Below are 24,178 nucleotides of genomic sequence, written 5' to 3' on the forward strand. Positions count from 1 at the left end.
CAAGGCGATTTAGATAGATTTTATTCACAGTCCAGGACTCGATACCGTAAAGTAAGACCGAGGACTCGTAGCAGCGAAGTAGGCGGATCCTGAATGCCAATTTTAGGTCTCTGTTACACATAACACCTTGGACATCCTTCTAAAAACGGCTCTAGCCTGCTCTATCCTAGATCTAATTTCGCCGTGACTTTCTGTTTTTTCGTGACGTTTTATATGCTATTGTTTATCTACTTATTACGAGTATTTTGGTTTTCCGTATGTTCTTTTGTTTTCCTTGATGTTTTCTTTTTTCGATTATAATATACAGCAATTACTTAAATCTACAGGTTTTAAAAAATAACAACAAAACAAACATGTTTGTTTTGTTTTAACAAACATGCTTGCTTTGTTTTAACAAAATTACTTAAATACAGGGTTTTTATTGCTACAATTTATATTTATAGGGTTATTCAAAATACTTCCGGTAATTTTGCTCCGATCAATCTGAAATTATCAGAGGTCAGAGAGTATTCTTAGAGTTATGTGCTTTCATTCAAAATAATAAAAGAAACGAAAATTTCAAAATTTTTAAACCATACCACCCCCTCCCTTAATTAAAAAAAATGTAATTGACTTTGTATAGTTAAGAGTAAACAGTAGCGCGTCATCAATATTTTTGTTTTTCGAAAGTTCTGCGAACTTTTAACAGTGAGGCAACAGTGCGTCGGTAATTAGACTCTGACAGTGACATTTATACTATCAAAAACAATAATTTTTATACTCATAGGCGCGAAATGTTGCCGAGTCAGTCACGTTCGATTTCTTGTTATAGATAATCGATTTTTAGTAGATCCAATGTGACACAAAATCTAGGCATGGGATAAAAAAATTTATTTGAAGGAAGTGTATTTTTTGTCCTTTTAAATAGCGGTACAGGCTCCTTTTTTTAATATTTTATTTAGTTATAGAGTAATTTCCACATACCTACTAACATATTTCTCAAATTGGCTCTGTACCGCCATTCTTTATTAAATTACGAATGTGTGTGCTAAATATTTCGACCAAATATTCAAAATTACAGCCACAATCTTGGCCCTCGTTTGTTGCTACTTTTTTATCGGTACTGTATGCTCTTAACGTTGTTTGTTAGGTACCCCGCGATTCAAAAACAGATTCCGGTATGCACCACTTCTCGATTTTGCATACAAAAAGAAATTGAAAATAAAAGTTAACAAAACTTAAAATGGGTTTTTCTCAAAAATGCTTTTTTCAAAGGCTACAATGTCCACAATTGTAACTCAAAAACTACCTGACTGATCCACCTGAAACTTTTTATATATTTTCTTTAGACATTTCGTGAGGTAACGCTGTCGAGATATTTTTTGATTTATGCCTATGTTTTGATTAAGAATAATAAATATGTTGATTCCCACTGTTTTTGCCAAAAATTTCATTGTTTTGATTTCTGAGTGATACCAAAAAGTTAAAAATCGTTAAAACTAAAAAAACTCGATTGCGTTACCTCGAGAAACTCATAAGGTAATAAAATCTTTGAGTTTTTTGTTTCACATGATCCAATGATGAGTTCTGATGTCCACTGCAAAATCCATTTTTTTGGGGTGTCTTTAAAAATTTGCCAACTTTGGCTTATTTTTTAATATTTTTCCTTGAATTTTTTTAATATTATTTGAATTATACTGAATATGCTTATTAAACTTTAAAGTAAAATAATTCTAGCATATTTAAAAAAAAAATCATAAAAATGTGTTTGAAATGTTGATTTTAAACACTACGCCCCCCTTAAGGATAGCTATGAACATATTTTGATAGGCAAACCATGCAAGTCGTATTTGTCTATATATGAAATTTATTTAAAAAAACTATTTCATCCGGTAAACACATGGGTGAAGATCGACCTAAATTCGGATCCCGTAGCTATTATCCCGATTCACACAAATAAATATAGGTATATTTTTAATGTCACATTTCATATATGTATATTAAATAGGGTTGGGTCCCCCCTTTACATATATCAACAATAACGTGTATAAAGATAGAGGCAACTGTTAATATTTGTCAACTATTATACTAAACATATGTTATAAAAACAAATAAAAATATAATTTTTTAATGTCACATTTCATGCTTGTAGGTACATTAAATAGGGTTGGGTCCTCCCTTTACATTCATCAACAATGACATTAAAGATAGAGGCAACTGTTAATATTTGTCAACTGTTATACTACTAAATAATTAGAAAACAATAAACCTAAAATCCATAAACTTAGTAGTTACTATGCACCTAGAATATTAATTCTCTAATGTTTCAGACGGAGCCTTTAAGAAGCTCAAACCTGAACCCCAAACGACTCCAAGTGGAACCAGCCTGGGAACGGTCTCGCCGAGCAGCGGGCCGCAGCACGCAGGCCATACTCCTACCACCGCCTCCTGTCCTACACCTGCCCGACGGAGGCATCGCACGACCTTCACGCAGGAACAACTAGCAGAACTAGAGGCGGCATTCGCCAAGAGCCACTATCCCGATATTTACTGTAGGGAAGAGTTGGCTAGGAGTACAAAGTTAAACGAAGCTAGAATACAGGTAACTACTCATTAAATATAATATGATAAATGCATAAAACAAATAACAAGTTACACACTATACTAAATTTACAATCAAGATGCAGTAGAAATAAACAAACCAAGACACGTTAAATGCTACTAGGAGCACTCCCAAATCATAGTTTACAATGTATATACATTTAGTCCAAGTAATGAAGCTTAAAATAGGACAAAACCTAATAATAAAATAAGTAGTGGATAGTCCAAGGATCAAAATCTATATGAGCCCGAAAGGCGCTTTTACCATGGGGGTGGTTGCCACCCCATCTCGGGGGTGGAAATTTTTTATTTTATTTTGACAGCAAAAGTTGGTAAACACATCCAATCTAAGCCAAAAACGTTCTATACATTTTTTTGATAAAAGTAATAGTTTTCGATTTATTCGCTATCGAAAGTGTTGGTTTAAATCGAAAAAATTATTGTTTTTAATCAGTTTTCTGCTAATAACTCAAAAAGTTTTCGTTCTATCAAAACAAGTTTACTTAACAAAAATGTACCTTTTGAAATAATAAACAAAACCGTTTTTTATAATTTGCTTTAAGACCAACAGTAATCGAGCTATACTTTATTATATGTTAGCTCTTCTTCGTAAAATGCTAAATATTGTAGTTTCAAAGTCAAAAGACGGGAAAACTATGCATTTTTCGAGGATAACTTGTTTAAGCTAATTTAAATTATTTAAAAATATCTATCTCCAGAAATGAAAAAAATAGTCCCTAGCTCAAAAATTAAGTGACTTACAGTAAAAAGAATGTCAGTCCCTATTTTTTTCAGCGAAAAAGTAAACGTAAACTTACCCCTACTCTCCACCCTAATTAGAACTGGTCATTAATCTTATTTGATCTTCTTAATTTATATATTTTTAATAAGTTGTAGATGTTTGACCGGCTTAGAATGATTAGTTTAAAAAAAATGAGTTAAAAGCGAATAACGAATTTTTGTAGTTTGGTAAAAAATGCTGATTTCTTCAGAATAGAAAGATTAGCATCAGAGATACGAAAAAATATTTAAATATAAAATTGTAGCTTATTTAATTCCCAAGAACTTGTTTTGCAAAAATTTTTTCTATGGCAAAAATTGAGTGAGCTATTGGAAATTAAAACTTGTAAGAACATGCAAAAACCACCTTTACCAACCCTTTCAAAGTCACCTCTTTTTGCGAATGAGGATTTTAAATGATATAATATTAATAGTCCTGGAGATCCTGTGAAAAGGTACAGAATTCTTTTTTAACAAACCTTCTAGGATAAAAAATAAAAAAGTTACGGTTAAAAAATCAATATATTTTTTTGAAAAAAAAAAGGGGATATCCAATTGGAAGCATAATAATATAAGTTATCGGTGTTCTTAATCATCGGCCTTATTCATTCCTCTTTATTTATGTATTATTAATAGATTCCAAAAGTTTGACTGGCTTAGAATGATTAGTTTTTAAAAAAATGTAGTTAAAAGCGAATGACGAATTTTTGTAGTTTGGTAAAAAATGCTTTTTGCTTCAGAATAGAAAGAGTAGCATCAGAGATACGAAAAAATATTTAAATATAAAATTGTAGCTTATTAAATTCCGAAGAAATTGGATTGCAAAACTTTCTTCTACGGCAAAAATTGAGTGAATAGTAAATGAGTATAATACCGAAAAACATTGATTTTTTCGATATAAAACTAACACTTTCGATAGCGAATAAATCGAACACTATTAATTTTATCAAAAAAATGTATATAGCATTTTTTGCTTAAAATGAATGTTTTTATCAACTCTTGCAGTCAAAATTATAATAAAAAATTTCCACACCCGAGATGGGGTGGCAACCACCCCCATGGTAAAAACGCCTTTCGGCATTATATAGATTTTGATCCTTGGACTATCCACTACTTATTCTCAAATTTTCAAGCAAATCGATCCATTCTGTAAAAATTGCGAGGTGAAAAGCTTCGGTTCCTGGACTAATTGTTAATCCCAAATCATGATTTTCAAAAAGTGTATACATTGTAAATTATGATTCGGTAGTGCTCGTAGTAACATTGAACTGTCTTGGTTTGTTTATTACTACTGCAACTTGAATGTAAATTTAGTAAAGTCGTTAAAAATAATTGTTACTATTAAAAAACTGTGATTCACGTATACAAAGTATTTTTTCTACAACCGTGTTAAAAATGCAATTTTTCTATTCTCATACTATAATATATCAATTATGATGTCACTACCTGTATCATAATGAACTTCATTATGATACAGATTTTCATTAAGATACAGATTTTTAACCAATAGAATCGCGATAAACGTGGTACACGCGCAGTGACCAATGGCGAGTCAAATACATACGCTTTGACAGTTCTCAATATGTAAACAAAGCGTCAAACTGACAAACTACTGAAGTTATTTGTGTTACAACATTAATAAATTTGAATATATTTTTTGTTGTGAATGATCATAGAAAAAATAGTGTATACAACTTGCATTTAATTATCATTATGAAGCTCGTACTCTATACGAAACTCGCTGCATACGGCTCGTTTCGTAATCCTCATACTCGCTTCATAATGACCATCATTAAATGCTCGTTGCATAATATAGGGGAGAGTTGGACAAAACGGGATACCATTCTTGTTTATTTTTATTACGGAAAAAATGTTAAAGAAATTATCATATTATTATTTTTTATAGGTATAACATTTATTGAAGCACACAAAAACATATTTTTAGCTATTTTTAATGACTGGAAAATAGTAAAAAAATATTTAATAAAGTCCTGCACATCCCGTTTTAGCATACCACGGTTGGATAAAACGGGATAGGTTCACAATCTTTATTTTTTTGCATAAAATTATCTAAAAAGTATATTTAAGTAGATATAAGACTGCAAAGAAAATTTATCTTTGAAAAAACAATATCTTCAGTAGTCAGAAACTTAAAAATAGTCCTTTTATGTTTTATTGCAAAATGGGAAATAAGACCTTTTATTTAGGACTAGGTACGTATATCAGAACAAAAAATGTTGTTCTTTTCTGCAGTATGAGAACACGCTTTATTTCTATTTAAAAAATTAATAGGCCAACAAATAAATAGGTGGATAAAACGGGACATAAAAAACTGTATCCCATTTTATCCAACTTATAAGTGTCCCGTTTTGTCCAACTCAGACATTTTTCAAAACAAAAAAGGCTCCTGCCTAAACGTGAAAGTAAAATTAGATAGAAAACACATGAGAATATTCGTTAATAAGTGCTTAATTAAATGTAATATTCACCGGAATTATATATTTAGATATGTAGGCAATATAATGTAGAAAACAACGCACATAAAAGTACAAAGTACCAAAAAAATAGAGTCAAACAATTCTAAACACAACAACTTTTCATCAAATAATGGCATTGAAGTAAAACGAACTGAGAATATTACAATGAAGACTGAGAACAAGTTTTCGTCGTTGTCCGATTGATAGCAGCACTAGTTGGGTCTCTAGGCTAGGTATCCCGTTTTATCCGACTATCCCGTTTTATCGCAACTCTCCCCTACTATTTTAGCACTCCATAGGAGCGTTAAAAATGCTACTTTAAAGCACTAGTGCTTTAAAAAATTTAAGGCACTGCAGTTAAAAGTGAATTGTCAAATTGTGAAACGTCAAAATATTTATATTTCATTTATTAACATTAATATTAATACTTAGTTCAACTTGCGCAATTTGAAAAAGGTGGTTTAAAAGGTTTTTTAAAATTTAATTTAAACTGTATTATTGCATTTTTAACACGTTTGTAGAAAAAAAACAAGTTTATGTAACGGTATAATATTTTCGCTAAGAATTTTTAGACATTCCCCTCGAGTGTAGACAACCAGTTCTACCTTTTACGGGTCATAGGTTTCATGGTTTCAGCAATTAACAAAAATATTGTATTTTATAAATTTATAACGTTTGTAGAAAAAATATTGTATGATATACGTGTTCAACAGTACAGTACTTCTTCTTTAAGCGCCGTCTCCCAATCGGAGATTAGATATCATCCTCACTATCTTTACTCTATCTACTGCTGCTCTGAAGAGTTCTACTGAACTGCATTTAAACCAGCCCCTTAAGGTACTAGTACATTTTAGAAGACCAAAAATAAGCATTTTTTCAAGATTTTTTTTCTCAGAACCTTTATTAAAAATGAACATAAAACTTTTTACATATTAATATATAACTCTTAGAAAATACAAAAAATACATCTTTTTTCATTTAAACAGGTACACTAATATTGTAGAGGGCGCCAAAGTCGAGGCCTCGAAAAAAGTAGTTGCTATGGCGGACAGTTAATCTCAGGATTGGGATCTCCAAAACAAAAAAATCGTACGGTATTTGAAAAAGGAAGGTTGCTTACGTGACAATTTACCACCGTTAGTGAAAAATTCCACAAGAAAAAAGATTTTACGCAAATTTTAAAAAATGTTGTGAAAAAATCTCCCGTTTTTCTTCAGTTTTTCATGGCTAAAAAATATTTATTTTTTGGTCAAATTGTGATAAATTGTCACGTAGGAAACCTTCCTTTTTCAAATGCAGTTCGATTTTTTTGTTTCAGATATCCGAATCCTGAGATTAACTGTCCACCATCATTTTTCGAGGCCTCGATTTCCGCGCACTCTACAATATTAGTGTACGTGCGTAAATGCAAAAAGATATATTTTTTGTACTCTCTAAGAGTTAGGTACTAATATGTAAAACGTTTTATGTTAATTTTTAATAAAGGTACTGAGAAAAAAATTCTTGAAAAAAATGATTATTTTTGGTCTTCTAAAGTGTACTAATACCTTAAATTTTTTAGCCATGACACACTCTCTTTGTTTCCACACTCATTCCTCTTATCGTTCTCTCCTGCAATATCAATCTTAGCATTTCACATCGATGTTCCCTCATTACGTGTTTCGGATATTGTAACTTTCTTATTTTTATTGTGTTTATTATTTCGTATTCTTTGTCCATTTTCGCAATACTTCAGTTTTCGTTTTCTTCTCTGTTCATGCTATCCTAAGCATCCTTCTGTATTTCTCTAACACGACATTTCAAATGACTCTAGTTTATTTATGTGTTCTTGCTTTAGTGTCCATACGTCCATATTGTAGTAATGAATTCACATAACATCTCAGAGCTCTTACAGTTTTAATATAAGGTCTTTATTACAGAGAATTGTTTTTATTTTTACAAACGCATTTCTTTGTATTTCTATCCTGACCCTTATTCCTGTTGTTTGATCATTATTTTCTGAAATCCACGTTCCCAACTGAATGTTTGTATATTTGTTTTCTTTGTTATTATCATATGTTTAGTCTTTTTTATATCCATTTTTAGTCCATATTTTTCACAGAAATTGCTTAAACCGTCTACACACGCTCAGACACCTGACTGTCGGGGCTGGCAACGTTGGATCTGCTGTTGGAGCGTGTGTAGGCTTGTGGCACAACAAAAATGGGTAATCTTGACGGTTAGGCTGACCTATTTTGTCGGGTGGTCTTGCTATTCCAACATCCTGACAAATTTGTTGTGTCAGGACGTGTGTAGCGTCGTTGGCCTGATTTCTGACTCCAACAAGGATGAATAATTGTTAATAATCCAATAACACGTAATTGGACACCAATTACGTGTTAACTATGCTAAGGTATTTAATATAGAGTACATAATTTACTACCTGGTCACAGTATAAAGAGGGACAGTAAAACCACTTCCCTGTCGGCACTTTGATCTCAAGAAGTAATACCGGCAGTACGCAATTGGTAATTCACCAGTGGTGGATGCGGGTTTTCCCTGTTAAAATCCGTACGTTTCTATGCGACTAGCAATGCGAGAGTGGGGCAAAAGCGACTAAGAACATTGCGCGGTCGCCATGCGCGACTACAGATTTTACTTTCCAATTTTTCGGAGAGTGGTTCTACTGTCCCTCTTTATACTGTGACCTGGTGCTGGAAATATGCATTTCTTACTTCAATTATGACGTTAGAAATTTAAAAATACGGCTTATATACTTACATTAGGTTTAGAAAAAATGTAAGTAAAATGATAATTTTACATATACCATTTACCATATTCCTAATAATTTGTTTATTTCGTTCTTTCCGTATTCGTTAATGATCTATTTATAAACAAATGACGTGTTAACTATGAGAATTTACTACTGGGAGCTGTATATTTTAAAACGTTGCACTTTGTGTACTCCCAATTATTACGTTAGAAATTAAAAAATACGGCTTTTCACATTATGTTTAGACAAAATGTAAGTAAAATAATAGTTTTACGTTTTGTCAGATACTTTTGTCAGGACGCGTGTAGAGCTGACCCCAACAAAGAATCGGGGAATTTTGGCGTGTCAGGAGATCAGGTTGTGAGCGCGTGTGTAGACGGTTTTATCCGTTTAGTAGTAGTTGGAGTTGTTCGGCACAGCTTGCCATAATCACGGTGTTATCTGCTTATCTGATGTTGTTAATAGATCTTTTCTGAATTATTATTCCTTCACTTTCAGATAGTAATGATTCTTCAAAAATGGATTAACTATATACATTAAATAGTAATGGAGACGACGTAACAAAAATGCACATCCACATTCATATCCATCCATCTTTGAGCTATCACATTAAAAGTAAAAATAACGCCTCTCTGGTTCCTAGCCCATTTCTGAACCTAAACTGGTTATCATTTATTCCTTCTTCCAGTTTTTAATTTGTACAACTATGTACATACTATTTTCAAGAATAATTTGAGAACATGACTCAGGTACTAATGATATTGTTCTGTATTCACTGCAGTCTTAAGCGGTTGTATTTTCTCTGGAGTTATAAAGTAACAAATAAAACAAAAAAGTCTAATTACAAAACAGTGGTTGAAAGCACATAAATACGGGTCAGATATGAGTCCGGTAAACATTATTCTTTTTATGTCAATTTAATTTAATTAAAAAAAAATTTGGACACCCTGTTTAAATAATTGTGGTAATGTTTATATTACTGAATAGGGAATTAATAACCTTTCAAATGAGCTAGCACAAGACCCCTATTCTCATTATTTTAAAAACGATGATGATGATTACACTGAGATGGATGACGTCAGTAGTGTGATATATATGCCAAAAAATCGACCGGTTTTGGTATTCTTCCTTAAAGTTGCCAGCTCAGGAAATAACGAATTTATTCCATACATTTGCACAATACAATATAGCAATTTTTGACCAATTAAACATTAAAATTGAGGTGTTTAAAGAGTTGTTTAAGTCGTCTGTTTCGGAAATAATGAATGTATTCCATAATTTTGCATCATACTGTATAATAAGTCAAAGAAGCGCCAATTTTCTATAATGCTAGTTCAGCTGGGGCCACAGTAACGTCTAATGCCGTTAATTAACGCATTATTTTGCTTTACAGAGATGGCAAATAATGCGTTATTTAACGGCATTAGACGTTACTGTTAGGCCTGGATCCCGCGTATGAAAAAAAAGTTGATTAATAGCAAGCTGAAAATTTGTTAATAGCTTAAGGGTGTCTAGTCGGACAAACTATGATATATGGGAACACTGGAACAGGGGCAGTTTTAATTGTGGAACAGGTTAAAAATTTGGAACGGTCAGACCACGAAAAGGGCAAATTTATTTTGTCCGACAGAATAGACTTAAACTCTCCGAACATAGATTAAACTGTCATGCAAAAATCAGACTGCTATTTATCACCTGTCATAATTCCTGTCATTTGACATATTCTTCATGTTCCACTCATTAAAACGCCCATTTGGTGATAAATAACAGTCTGATGTTTGCATGAGAGTTTAATCTCTATTCGGAGAGTTTAAGTCTGTTCTGTCGGACAAAATACATGTGCCGTTTTCGTGGTCTGACCGTTCCAAATTTTTAACCTGTTCCACAATTAAAACTTCCCCTGTTCCAGTGTTCCAATATATCAATGTTTGTCCGACTAGACACCTTTAAGCTATTAACAAATTTTCAGCTTGCTATTAATAAGCTTTTTTTTATACGCGGGATCCAGACCTATGTAGCCCCAGCATAATAGTGTATACAGTTTAGGTTTATATGTTTATAATTATATTTGAATTTAGATATCCACAGAGAACGACAGTTCTCACCAGTGGCGCACAACACCCCTACAAGCGACACTATATATACACGAAATTTTCGATTTTCTAAACCTGACTGAATTGAAAATTGGGCCAAATCCCATCTTAAAGTTTAGGAAAAGACTCGTCCATCCACATGTTACCTCTCCATTTTGGTCCAAGGGTGTGGATTTTACGGCCCTTCCCATTTAAAGCCTGTTTTTCGTTTTCGTCCCCAAAACTCCCAAAAATTCCAAAAATTTAAGCCCGACCTTTGCGGCTTCTGATAGCACAGATCATTACCTTTCCAACGCATGTTTAATTTTGAAAATCGGTTATACCATTCAAAAGTTATCGAGCTCAGAAATATGACTCAATTTTTATTTAAAAAATGGAAAATGTTTGTGGATATGTATGTATGTATGTATGTATGTATGTATGTATGTATGTATGTGTGTGGAAAAGTTACACCGATCAGAATTTTTTTTTCTGTGTTTCAAGAAGTTGTGAGGGCCGATTCAGAACCGGTCTAATTTTTGACTTCTGACTACCCGTAAGCCAGCTAGAGGACTAGGTAGATACAAAATAGCATATATTTTGGGCGTATATATCTTAGGTTCAAGGAAAGACAGGAAAACCGCAAATCCACCAAATCAATAGGGTTGAGTTAAGCTTTCAAGTGGCGCCTAAGAGATCAAGCTGAGACATACACACTGCTCGCCATAGCCAAAAAACTGAAAAATTAAACTTTGAAAATTTTGGTTTTTCGACAATTACTCAAAATTTCAACCTACGAATTGCGCCAATAACTGAGCGTTTGTAGAAGGACTCAGGACGCGTCTAATGGTGTATACCTCATATCTGGGAAAATTCGAATTTTTAAGTTATAGGCTTCATAAGTATAATCAAATCTATTTCTTATGGGAAAAACGGTTTTTCAAGCTCAATAATTCCTGTAATACGTTCAGTTATCATACTCGATCTTGGATGCTGGTCAGATACTACTTGTCAATACGTTTCAAATTCATGTTTAGTGATCAACATCAGGTAAACCGTTCAGAAGTTATAGAGCTCCAAAAGTATAATTAGTCCAGGAACTGAAATTTTTCACTTCGCAATTTTTACAGAATGGATAGATTTGCTTGAAAATTTGACAATAAGTAGTGGATAGTCCAAGGATCAAAATCTATATGATGCCGAAAGACGCTTTTACCATGGGGTGGTTGCCACCTCATCTCGAGGGTGGAAATTTTTTATTATATTTTGACCGCAAATGCTGGTAAAAATATTAATTATAAGCAAAAAATGTTCATTATACATTTTTTTGATAAAATTAATAGTTTTCGATTTATTGGTTATCGAAGCTGTTAGTTTTATATCGAAAAAATTACCAGAGAACGGCAGTTCTCGCCAGTGGCGCAGAAATGCACCCCCCTACACGCGACACTATTATATACACGAAATTTTCAATTTTCTAAATCTGACTGAATTGAAAATTGTGCCAACTCCCATCTTCAAGTTCAGAAAAAGACTCACCCATTCATATGTCAACCATCCATTTTGGTCCAAGGGTGTCGATTTTACGGCCCTTCCTATTTAGGTCTGTTTTTCGTTCTGGCCCCCAAAACTCCCAAAAACTTCAAAAATTTAAGTCCGACCTTTACGGCTTCTAACAGTACTGATCATTACCTTTCCAACGCATGTCTAATTTTGAAAATCGGTTATACCATTCAAAAGTTATAGAGCTTAGAAATGTGACTTAATTTTTATTTAAAAAAGGGAAAATGTTTGTGGATATATATGTATGTGTGTTTGAAAGTTAAACCGATTTGATATTTTTCCTCTGTGTTTGAAGAGGGGGTCAGGGCCGATTTAGAACCGGTGTAGTTTGTGACTTTTGACCACCCATAAGCCAGCTATAGGACTTGGTAGGTACAAAACGGCATATGTTTTGGGGGTATATATATTCGGATCAAGAAGAGCCAGGAGAACCGCAAATACATCAAATTAATAGTGTTGACTTAAGCTTTCAAATGGTGTCTAAGCCGTCAGAATCAGACATACACACGGCTCAGTATAGCCGAAAAACTGAAAAACTAAACTTCGAAAATTTTGGTTTTTCGACAATTACTCAACATTTCAACCTACAAATTGCGCCAGTAACTTAGCGTTTATAGAAGTACTCCAGACGAATTTAACGGTGTATACCTCATATCCCGGAAAATTTGAATTTTTTAGGTTATAGGCTTCATAAGTATGATAAAATCTATTTCCTGTGGGAAAAACGGTTTCTCAAGCTCAATAATTCCTGTAATAGCTTCAATTTTCATACTTGACCTTAGATCCATCAGATACTACTGGTCAATACGTTTCAAACTCATGTTTACTGATCAAAATCGGTTAAGCCGTTTAGAAGTTTTTAAGCTACAAAAGTATAATCCAATTAACGATTATTCCCGAAATGGTTTATGTAGTTGTAGTGGTTACGACGCTAAATTTGATCTGGCAACGGGCAATCCGACTTCATTTACCGGCCATCTCAATTTTTTTTCAATCTATTTCGAATAAAAAAAAATCTAGTGTACATTCGATGGACACTAGATCATTTGGGAGATAATGCAACAAAGGTGACCATTTATAAAGCTTGACGTGTAATAGAGGAACATTGCATTCAACTTCATACATTTAATTTATAAATAACTTTGAAAAACTCCTGATACAAGAATAAAAAACCGCTAAACGCCGTAAAAATGAGTGGCGCATAAAATATTCCAGCTACAAAAGATCTGATATGAATATTACGTGGCGCGAAAATGGATTTTCATTTGATGCAAAACAAAATTCTAGTTTTATTTTAAAAGATTTTTCCATAATATTTGCTAAATTTGAAGTAAACGCGCCACAAAAGAGTTTCAAAATTCAAACTGTATCAAAGTTACTCTTTTGTGGCGCGTTTACTTCAAATTTAGCAAATATTATGGAAAAATCTTTTAAAATAAAACTAGAATTTTGTTTTGCATCAAATGAAAATCCATTTTCGCGCCACGTAATATTCATATCAGATCTTTTGTAGCTGGAATATTTTATGCGCCACTCATTTTTACGGCGTTTAGCGGTTTTTTATTCTTGTTAAATTTACAATTACTTAATATCTATAAACTAATTAACAATAATTATGAACCACGCATAAAAAAGATGTTTCTGTATTTCATTGCCGCACATCAAACGAGAATTCCTAATGTAAGTTTCTGATTTCAATTGAAAAACCGACCTGGTTAGATCCTTGATTCAATTATGCGCATTCGTAATGGGAAAGCGGAAGGGGGTCCCCAGAGGCACAACTGTCACATTCGAGAGCTGAAATACCTCCTGGAGATGCTTCCAGACCCCACTTCTGATGTGACTCATGTATTAGCGACCCTCGGATCACTTGGAATCTTTTTATTTTCCATTGATATCGCTCGGTGGAGATGTTTTTGTTGATAAGGTTTTAGAGAAAAAGGATACTGCTCATTTAATATTAGTCGCTGGATTCGACTGATACTTAATATGAATTCAATTTATACATAAAATATTAAAATCTATGTATCTATTAATGAAATCTGAGTAAAAAAAGCGAATAGCTTTGTCTAATCATAGCTCGATATACATAACGGATAGTTATTGTGTCATACTGTGTATTCCATCTCAATATTCTTGTAATAAGGGACGAGGGTTATAAGTTGCTACAATTAATAATACAAGGAAGAATACAAGGTAGGAGGCGATTCTCTTGAGTATCCCTAGTGGGAAGTATTGGATAAATCCCGTCCAGACCTAATGACTTATATAGTTAAATGAGTGTATCCTGATTTACCACTCATTTTGCCACCTGCTACCTTTCCCTAGAATTGTAAGATCTCTACGTCAGTTTTAATTTAGACTCAAAAAAATACATATTGACAAGTCCTTTTATGTTTCTCCAACATTTTGTGTATATTTTCCTGATTCCTTTTGGAGTGCGTAAATATTTATTTGGGGGTGTATTGAGAGGACTTTATGGAGCATTAACATTACTGGAATCTATTCTATCTCCTCGCGATATCTTCTCTATTCTCTACGATTCTCGATTTTCCCTTCCAAGTTAATGAAGGGAAATTTTTCTTTTCAATTAGAAGGATGTAATTGCATATTAGAATATAGTTTTTACTTACAAACAACTTTTCATAATAGCAATTTTCAATAAAAATGAAAAATAAAGCTACTTTACTCCTGAGTGAAATTCAAACTTTTTGACATATCTGGTATAACATTCATAAAATTTGATATCTGATGATTGATTCTTATGCTATTATTATCTTATCAACTAGTTATTATCTTATTAATTAATTATTCTTATTATTATATTAATTAATTAATTATTACTGCGGGAATCTGATTGGAGCCATTGATATCTCTGTTAGTTTTGTTGGATATCTTTCAAAGTCTGTAATAAATGAAATGAGTAGCAACCAATGCTTTGTGAGACACCTCGTTAATCATGTAAACTAGGATTTGTGCATTCTCCTCGATCTATCCATTTTTCAAAAACTAATCTTCCATCTTAAAGTATTTATTTTTCTTCTATAGATTGGTCCTGATAATTGTATTTCTAGCCTCTTTCTTTTCCCAATTAGAATAATAAATAAACAACATACATAAATTTTTATAATATCGAGTATATGTTGATATTTTCTTCTTCTTAGCCTTATATAGTCTATTCTTGGACATAGGCCTCCCCCAATACCTTCCATCCATCATGATCCTGAGAAACATACTTCAAATTATTCCGGGTATTTTTTTATATCATATACCCATCTCATCTATGGTCTTCCTCTTGGTCATAAATGTGGCCTGCGAAGTAGAGATGTTGAAAAAGTATCTATTCGTTACAAAGTACTCGTTACTTACGAATACCGAAAATAACGATTACTATACAGAGAGGCAAATCGTTACTTTGATTATTCTGATTACTCTGATTATTTCGTTACTTCGTACCAATCGTATCAGAGCGAGTAACGACTATTTTATCTACAATCAGTACACTTGATTACTTTCTACCAATCATATCCCAATACGAGTAAAAACAAATCGGTGAAGGTCGTTGTTATATCGGAATACCTATACAAAATACCTACCTACTGAGAAATACGATTCTCGATATGATTACCGGTACTCAAATACAAAAGTAACAAAAGTAATCATAGTATTCAAAGTAACGAATACTGTAAATGATAACTTTATACAAAAGTAACGATTTGTAACGAATACTCGAAAGTAACTATAATCAACATCACTACTGCGAAGCTCCATTTGAGTTTGGAAATATTTTTTGTGATATCCTTGACTTTTGTTTTTAATTTTACCCAGTCGTTCCTCTTTTTACCTGACAGTGGTATACCTAAACATTGCTCTTTCCATTGCCCTTTGTGTTGTGGCTAGATTATTTATATTTGCCTTGGTTATGGACATGGGCGTTATGGTCCAGTTATGGATTATGGTTATAACTATGGTTATGGTTATATTTGCCTTGGTTATCATATCTTATGATAGGAAAGATGCACTGATTGAACACTTTGCTCCTCAAGTATTAGTGTATTTTCCGATTCTAACTAAGTGTTCCAAATCATGTCCACGCCGGTGTTGCTCTTCTAGTGATTCCGTACTTTGGTTTTCTTTGTCAAGTTTCAAATTTTGGCCTAGTTAGAGATAATCATGGACTTGTTCTATCTCACTGCCTTTTATATAGGCCTGGATCCCGCGTACCAAAAAAAGTTGATTAATAGCAAACTGAAAATTTGTTAATAGCTTAACGGTGTCTAGTCGGACAAACTTTGGTGTACAGGAACACTGTACCCTTTCATTAAACTCTCATGCAAAAATCAGACTGCTATTACTATCCAACATGATTCCTGTGATTTGACATGTTCTTCGTGTTCCACTCATTAAAATGCCATGAGAGTTTAATGAAATGGTAACAAATCAATTGAAAGTTTTGTCCGACAAAATACATGGAACGTTTTCGTAGTCTGACGTTCCAAATTTTTAACCTGTTCCACAATTAAAACTTCCCCTGTTCTAGTGTTCTCGTACATCAAAGTTTGTCCGACTAGACCCCGTTAAGCTATTAACAAATTTTCAGCTTGCTATTAATCAACTTTTTTTTCATACGCGGGATCCAGGTCTAATAGTTATACGTCTGGAGTCGTCTGTATCTGTTATTGTTTTTGTTTTTGTCATATTCATTTTTAGGCCGACGTATTTGGAGCTATCTACGAGTTCCTTCATCATAATTTGCAGTTCCTCGAATGTGCTCGCTATAATCAAGATGTCGTCAGCGAATCGGAGGTGGATTAACTTATTGCCATAAGAATGCAATAAGTTAACGCAATATTAACGTTGCGTTAATTAACTTATTGTCATTAACGTTAACGCAATATATTGAACAACCTGTGGTTTTGAAAACGTCTCTTAGTTGTACTATCACAGTTGCGTTTTCATTATATTAGGTATTGGTTGCGTATATCTCTCATCTCGATTTGTACTAGGTCTGATGTACTATATTCTTTGCGGAAGCCAGCTTGTTCAACTTGTTGGTAATTGTCCATTTTGTAAGTCAACCGATTATTAATAATTCTCATAAGCAGTTTGTATACTTGACTGGTCAACGATATAATATGTAGGTCTATAATCCTGTAGACCATATTTGTCCACTTTTGTGTGTAAGAGTATTACTAGATTCTGGTTCATGTCTTTAGTGATTTTGCTATTATGAAGACATCAATTCAATAGCTCTGTTAGTACGGGGATTGTTGCTGTCTTGCTTGTTTTCAAGAACTCGGCAATTATACTGTAGTGTCCTGCAGCTTTAATATTTTTTAACCCTTTTAAAGCTTTTTATATTTCGAATCCCTTTAGATTTTGATATACATTATCTTAATTACAACTAATGGATAAAGATACAACATTAACATAACTCCTGTAATAAAATTGGTGTCTGTTTGTACATAAAAATATTCTCTATTAGCTATATTTTATGTAGCACGACTAAAGACTACAAAAGTTGAACTGACTCATTAAACTTAATAAAATTCATTACGTATTCACACAAAGTACACGTCTACAAAACCTGCCACCATCATTTACTGTCTCATCTCTTTAAAAAACGGTCCTTCAATCAAGTCCTTCAAACGTTAATTCGTGACAGAAGGTCCTTCTCTTTACAAAAACCCTTTTTACCCTTTGAATAGGGCGCAAAATATTTCGGTTATCAAATGAGAATTAAAATTTCAACAAATTCGTCGGCATTGTCACTCAATTGATGGCCACAGAGAGACATTTTAGAAAAACGTCCGAAGGGGAAGCTGAAGCTGTCTGCTTTTGTCGATTTTTCTCTCTTCTGAAATTCACAAAAAGAAACACTGTCGAAAACACAGGACCGGCCTTAACCTCATTGTACTAGAAAAAGCAAAAAAACAACAGAAACACATTAAAGTAAAAGTTGGTACCTTTATTATAGTAGGGGAGCAACGTATGCTAAATTTGCAGTCACTCGAGCGCTTTGGGGACCTATTGGGCTGTGAAGAGTAGGTCCTAAAACCAAAAAAAGTTAAGTAAAGTTTTCCATTTTAGTGGGAACTTTCCATTTTTAATTTAATTTTCCATTTCCAACAATCGTTTTTTAGATTATAGCGCCATCTATCCATAATTCGAAAAAATGTATCGAATAAAAGTTACTTATTTTTACGTAAGGAATCCAAATCTGCAATAAAAAATGGGAGCTCCTATTTAAGATTTTAAAGTAACCCCCCACCCCACCTCCGTGGGGGGTCATGTTTGGTGCCATTCGATAGATTTTTCAAAAATATTGAATAAGTGTATTATACAGTTTTTCGATCTGATGTTCATTTCGCGCAATATCGCGGGATTCGTATTTAAAATATTAAATTTACCCCCCACCCCTCTCCGTGAGAAGCAGTGTTTGGTAATATTCGATAGATTTTTAAAAAATATTAAGAACATATTTTTTAGTTTTTTGATCCGTCGTTCATTTCGCAAAATATTCGCTTTTTTCTTGTAAAACTTTGGGACTCACCCATTTCCTTACGCCCGGCTCGAATCGTCAGATTTTTGAAATATACACTCTTTTGCATGTACTTAACTTACCTTATCTAAATCTGACAATTTCGAGTATTTTTAAGGATAGATTTTTTTTTTCGGGCCCCCTTAACCCTCCGTTAGTCGCTATCGGTGTCACACACCGACGACAGAATTATTCATTCGGGATTTACAAAATAACTGTTTTTTTCTATCGCCACTTTCTGTACCTCTTCCTATCAACTAACCTCGTGTTAGTGTACATTCTTACCTACTTGGGTACAGTTGTGCGAGTTTTATAGCTATTTTCGGTGCAAGACTCCGTAGCGACTAACGGTGTGGTTATTACTTTATTGGCATAACTTGCAGTTCAGGTAAAGATTGTAATTTTTTCAAGTCTTATTTATAGATGTCCTTTGAAGCCGAACAAAAACGTTGGAATGGAATTATGGGAAATGGTTCCTAGCGACGATGAAAATTATTTTGACGATGAGGGAAGTGAAAAGGAAAGCGGTTTTTCATTTTATATCTGTTGTTTTTCAATAAAACATTTTCAAAAATATTTTTCAGTCATTCCTATACACAATCTAAAATATTTGTACGAATTTTATAGCAATAACTATTTTTTTTTAAATTGTCGGTCTCTGACACCGTAGCGACTCTTGATGCTCCGTTTATCCTAGCGACTAACGGAGGGTTAAAGAACTCCCCTGTGTTAAGAGCCAATATATAGTAGAGGTACATCTGCAGGGTACCAGGTTTCTCCCCATATGATAATCTGACGCGCTCGAGTAACTGCAAAAATCCCCGCTTGAGCTTCCTCTACCATTATTGCCTAAACTTTTCAGCTATCTTCGCCATTTTCAATAAGCGCAATGTATATTATTTATGCATGCACTACTTTCTAGTTTGTGATGGAATGCAAGTGATATTATCATATCTCACCACAAAACCACATGGCGGATACCTGAAGTATTCGACTGGTTCAGGGTCGTATTTAAAATATCTGCCAATGGTGCATTTAGAGAAAACCCAATTTATTAATGGTAGGGGAGTTTAAGCGGGGATTTTTGCAGTTACTCGAGAGCGTCAAATTAGCATATGATTAGCATAAAAAAACTCGAAATTGTCAGATTAAGATAAGGTAAATTAAGTACATGCAAAAGAGTGTATATTTCAAAAATCTGACAATTTGAGCCAGGCGTAAGGAAATGGGTGAGGGTGAGTCTCAAAGTTTCCCAAGAAAAAAGCGAATATTTCGCGAAATGAATGACAGATCGAAAAACTAAAAAATACGTGCTCAATATTTTTCAAAAATCTGTCGAATGATATGAAACACGACTTCCCATGGAGAGGGGTGGGGGGTAAATTAAATATTTTAAATACCAATCCCGCGATATCTCGCGAAATGAACATCAGATCGAAAAACTGTAAAATACACTTATTCAATATTTTTGAAAAATCTATCGAATGGCACCGAACACGACCCCCACGGAGGTGGGGTGGGGGTTACTTTAAAATCTTAAATGGGAGTCCCCATATTTATTGCAGATTTGGATTCCTTACGTAAAAATAAGTAACTTTTATTCGAAACATTTTTTCGAATTATGGATAGATGGCGTTATAATCGGAAAAAACGATTGTTGGAAGTGGAAAATTAAATTGAAAAATGGCAAGCGCCCACTAAAATGGTTTTTTGTTTTAGGACCTACTCTTCACAACCCAATAGGTCCCCATAACGCTCGAGTGACTGCACATTTAGCATACTTTGTTCCCCTACTATAAGTTGTGATACATGTTGGAGATATGTCGTTCTTGTTATTGATACAATTTTGGTCTTTCTTTATATGAATCATCTTAAATATATATATTTTGTTGCAGTTATGTTCTTTTTCTAAAATCTGTACATTTTTAAAGTCAAAAGGATGATTATTTTCTACAGAATTCTTAGCTCAGGCTGTAGTGTTTAATTTGTTGATTTTTACTTACACTATCTTTATGTGCAGCAACCCTTCTACATAGATATTGATGTGTTTGTCCAATATATATTAAATTGGAAGTCGCCCCTCATGTTGACAAGAGGCTCTGCGGAGTGGGATTCGAAGCCTGTAAAACCCAAGAAAACCCAGACCCCATACCCAATCCGAAGGAATCCAAGTCAACATGAATGGTTAACTGAGATCGCTCCGGTGTGTGAAGTCCGGAGACCACTGAACTCGGAAAATCCACAAGCCCTGATTTGGGTAGAGCAGGGTGCATGTGAGTTTTTCCTGACATTCAGGAAGTATTTCTATCCTATTATGGCAAAACCAATGCCCCGACGAGTCCGAGGGATCTTGTAGGTGAGAGCAGTACGCTAACCACAGCGTATGGGGTTTCACCCTTCTTTCTCGTCGATATACATCTAGTGCTACACGGACACTTGCTTGTGATCCCTGTGAGGGAGGGCGAACCTGTGAACGCAGATATGTCATACTCCACGAATATACGACTGTTTTGGATTATCAACGAGTATTTTACTGTGCAGAATATCAAGCACGAAAGTAAATGGCAAATTACATTGTTTTTTATTGGAATAATTATTAGAGAAAGTTACTTTCGTACTTCTTATGTTGCCCACTAAAATATTCGCTGTCGCGATAATGCAAAACAGTCGTATATTCCTGGAATAGGATATAATAATAAGGTCCCGACCTCGCACGTTGGACATGTCACCGCAGAGAAGCCTACTTATGTCCTACCTTCTTCTTCTTCTTGTGCCACTCTTATCGGAGATTGGAAATCATCAAGGCTATCTTGACCTTATTTACAGCTGACTTAAAAAGCTCATTAGTGGTGCAGCCAAACCACTCTCTCAAATTCCGCAACCATGACATTCTTCTACGGCCTGGATTCCGTCTTCCTTCTACTTTTCCTTGCATTATATTTTGAAGTAATGCGTATTTATGTCCTTTCATCAGGTTACCCAAATATTTGAGTTTTCTTCGTTTTATCGTTAACAAAATTTCTAGGTCTTTTCCTATCCTTTGTATCACTTCAAGGTTTGTGACTCTTTTAACCCAACTTATCTTCAGCATTCGATGGTAGCACCACATCTCGAAATTTTCAATATTTTTATGTTGTTCTGTTTGAGAGTCCAGGCATCTACACCGTATAATAGTGTGTTAAATACGTAGCCTCTTAGCATTCTTAATCGTAGAGGGATGCTTATATCTCTGTTGCAGAAGAATTTTCTCATCTTTAGGAAGGTGGCCCTGGCAATTTCGATACGTCTTTTTATTTCATTGTTTTAGTCTCCAGTTTCGTTTATTAAAGTTCCCAAGTAGGTAGTTGTAACTTGATACTTTTTCAATTTGAATGCCGTTTATACTAATATGTGCTGGTTGTGTCATGTTTTTAGTGAAGACCATAATATACTTGGTTTGTTTTATATTCATGCTTAAGCCATAATTGTTGCAAGCAATATTTAGGTTTGTAAGTAATCGTTGTAATTTTTCTACTGTTCTTGCAACTAGTACAGTGTCGTCCGCGTATCGAATATTATTTACAACTTCTCCATTAATTACGATTCCTTCGTTTGCTTGCAAAAGGGCTTCCTGGCAGATGCTTTCACTATATACATTAAATAGCAGTGGTGACAAAATGCATCCATGTCGTACTCCTCTACCACTCATGTGCAAAGTGCAGCACGTCCTACAAACATACGTCCAGCTTAGGACTAGATGTTTATTAGCTTGCATTCTTCCACACAAAGGTTGTATGGAATGAGAGTAGAGTGGCCCCCATGCGAGTACGGCTAGGATATTAAGATTGTAGACTAGTGACCAGTAGGACTAATGTTTCGTCTCGCTTTTAGCAGCTCCATACCGACTACTGATAGCTCAAATGACGGCCACGTTACTGTAGTTACGTTCACTAAAGGAACACAGATCGCGCCCTGTGTGCGTTTCTGGAGTCTCGACGCCTCAATCGACGGTTCACCACCTCTCATCCCATCCCATTAGTCGCCTCGACAGGCAGGGATCAGGATCCAGTAGTATTAGGTTTGTTCCAACTCGATACAAAACCGTTCTTGAATCGTTACGCGCATGCGCAATAACACGAATAATTATGCACAGGAACACATTTTTTGTTACTGCGCATACTCGTAACCGTTCAAGAACGGTTTTGTATCGAGTTGGAACAAACCTACTATCTTCGTCCGTTCGCTCGGTAAGGCAGCTACTTGGACACGGCCACGACTGACTACTGAATGTTGTATCAACATCAACATAGATAATGAGCAATGTGTAAAATTAAAAAACCTTTAGAACGATAATGGAGAAAATATCAACTTGTAAAAGATCAAGACACATACAGAAGTTGTAACACCAAAAGTGTAGCATACTAATGTGTACACAAAATGTGACTGTCTACTATCACAAACCATTACTACTGCCAAGGATAGTATTGATCTCAGAAAGAATTATTCAAACATTGAACGACTACACATATTTATGGTTTGTCTCAAATTCGACTGACTGGGCCCAGATGTAAATCGGAAATCCAGTCAATTCTCGCCAAGGATGATCTTTTCCCGGTATAACAAAACGCTGGCCGCCGATTGGATTATTGTCTATCGAACTATTTAATTCAGCCAATAGAAAAATAGTTAACAGACGCAATTTGATTTAATTTCGCTCTCAGCGAGTGTTAATATAAAAAATGGTTCAATTTTCTTTATTTCTATCTACGCCTTTAAAACATAGTTCAAAAGACAACAATATTAGTTTGTGTAAACAAACAAGTGAATGCTTATTATAATCCTAATGTGTTTTTTCTGGAGATCTTTAAAATGTCCATAAAAAACTTTCGTTGGAATAAATAAATTTAAGACGCATATTAACCATAGGTATATACAGAATTTAAATTTAAATAAACTTGTAGGATTTTTGAATCATTACAAAGTTGCTATTAGAAAGAAGACACATAATAAATATAAGAAAGGAAGTCAAAGATGAGAAATGGAAAACAAGAAAACACCACAGATGTTATAAAATAAACTGAAACGGTTTTAAACCAATAAGAAATCGTAAAATAATCATTATTTTTCGTTTTGGGAATCTCCTTTGTTCCGCGCCGTTCCTGCTCCCCTCCGGCACGACGTTGAAGAGGCGATGCCGCCGATGCCGACGGCGGCTCATCAGCAGCTTCGCGGACGTACGTCGAGTCGGTACACTCCGACTCGACGCCAGGCGTCGAGATCGGTGCATGAATTTTAATTTCGACTCGTTTATTTGCGTCTCTTTGCTTTTAAAATGAAAACCGCCCTTTTACTCGAGGACTCGGTTAATATTTTATCATTTAATTACACAAATTGGGATTAGCTCTAATTAAGAACGTAATCATTTGATATTCTT

At 34.2% G+C, this 24,178-nt stretch overlaps 1 protein-coding gene across 1 annotated transcript in view; it reads left to right on the plus strand.

Annotated features, from left to right (window-relative positions):
* Positions 1-24,178, plus strand: part of LOC114328956 (homeobox protein unc-42) — a 110,376-nt gene that overhangs the window by 22,516 nt on the left and 63,682 nt on the right. The window contains exon 2 of the mRNA XM_028277950.2: positions 2,310-2,581. Within this exon, the coding sequence (XP_028133751.1) occupies positions 2,310-2,581 (272 nt within the window). The remainder of the gene's footprint in view (positions 1-2,309; positions 2,582-24,178) is intronic.

The sequence above is a fragment of the Diabrotica virgifera genome, chromosome 1 (assembly GCF_917563875.1).
Source record: "Diabrotica virgifera virgifera chromosome 1, PGI_DIABVI_V3a".
Lineage (NCBI taxonomy): Eukaryota > Metazoa > Arthropoda > Insecta > Coleoptera > Chrysomelidae > Diabrotica > Diabrotica virgifera.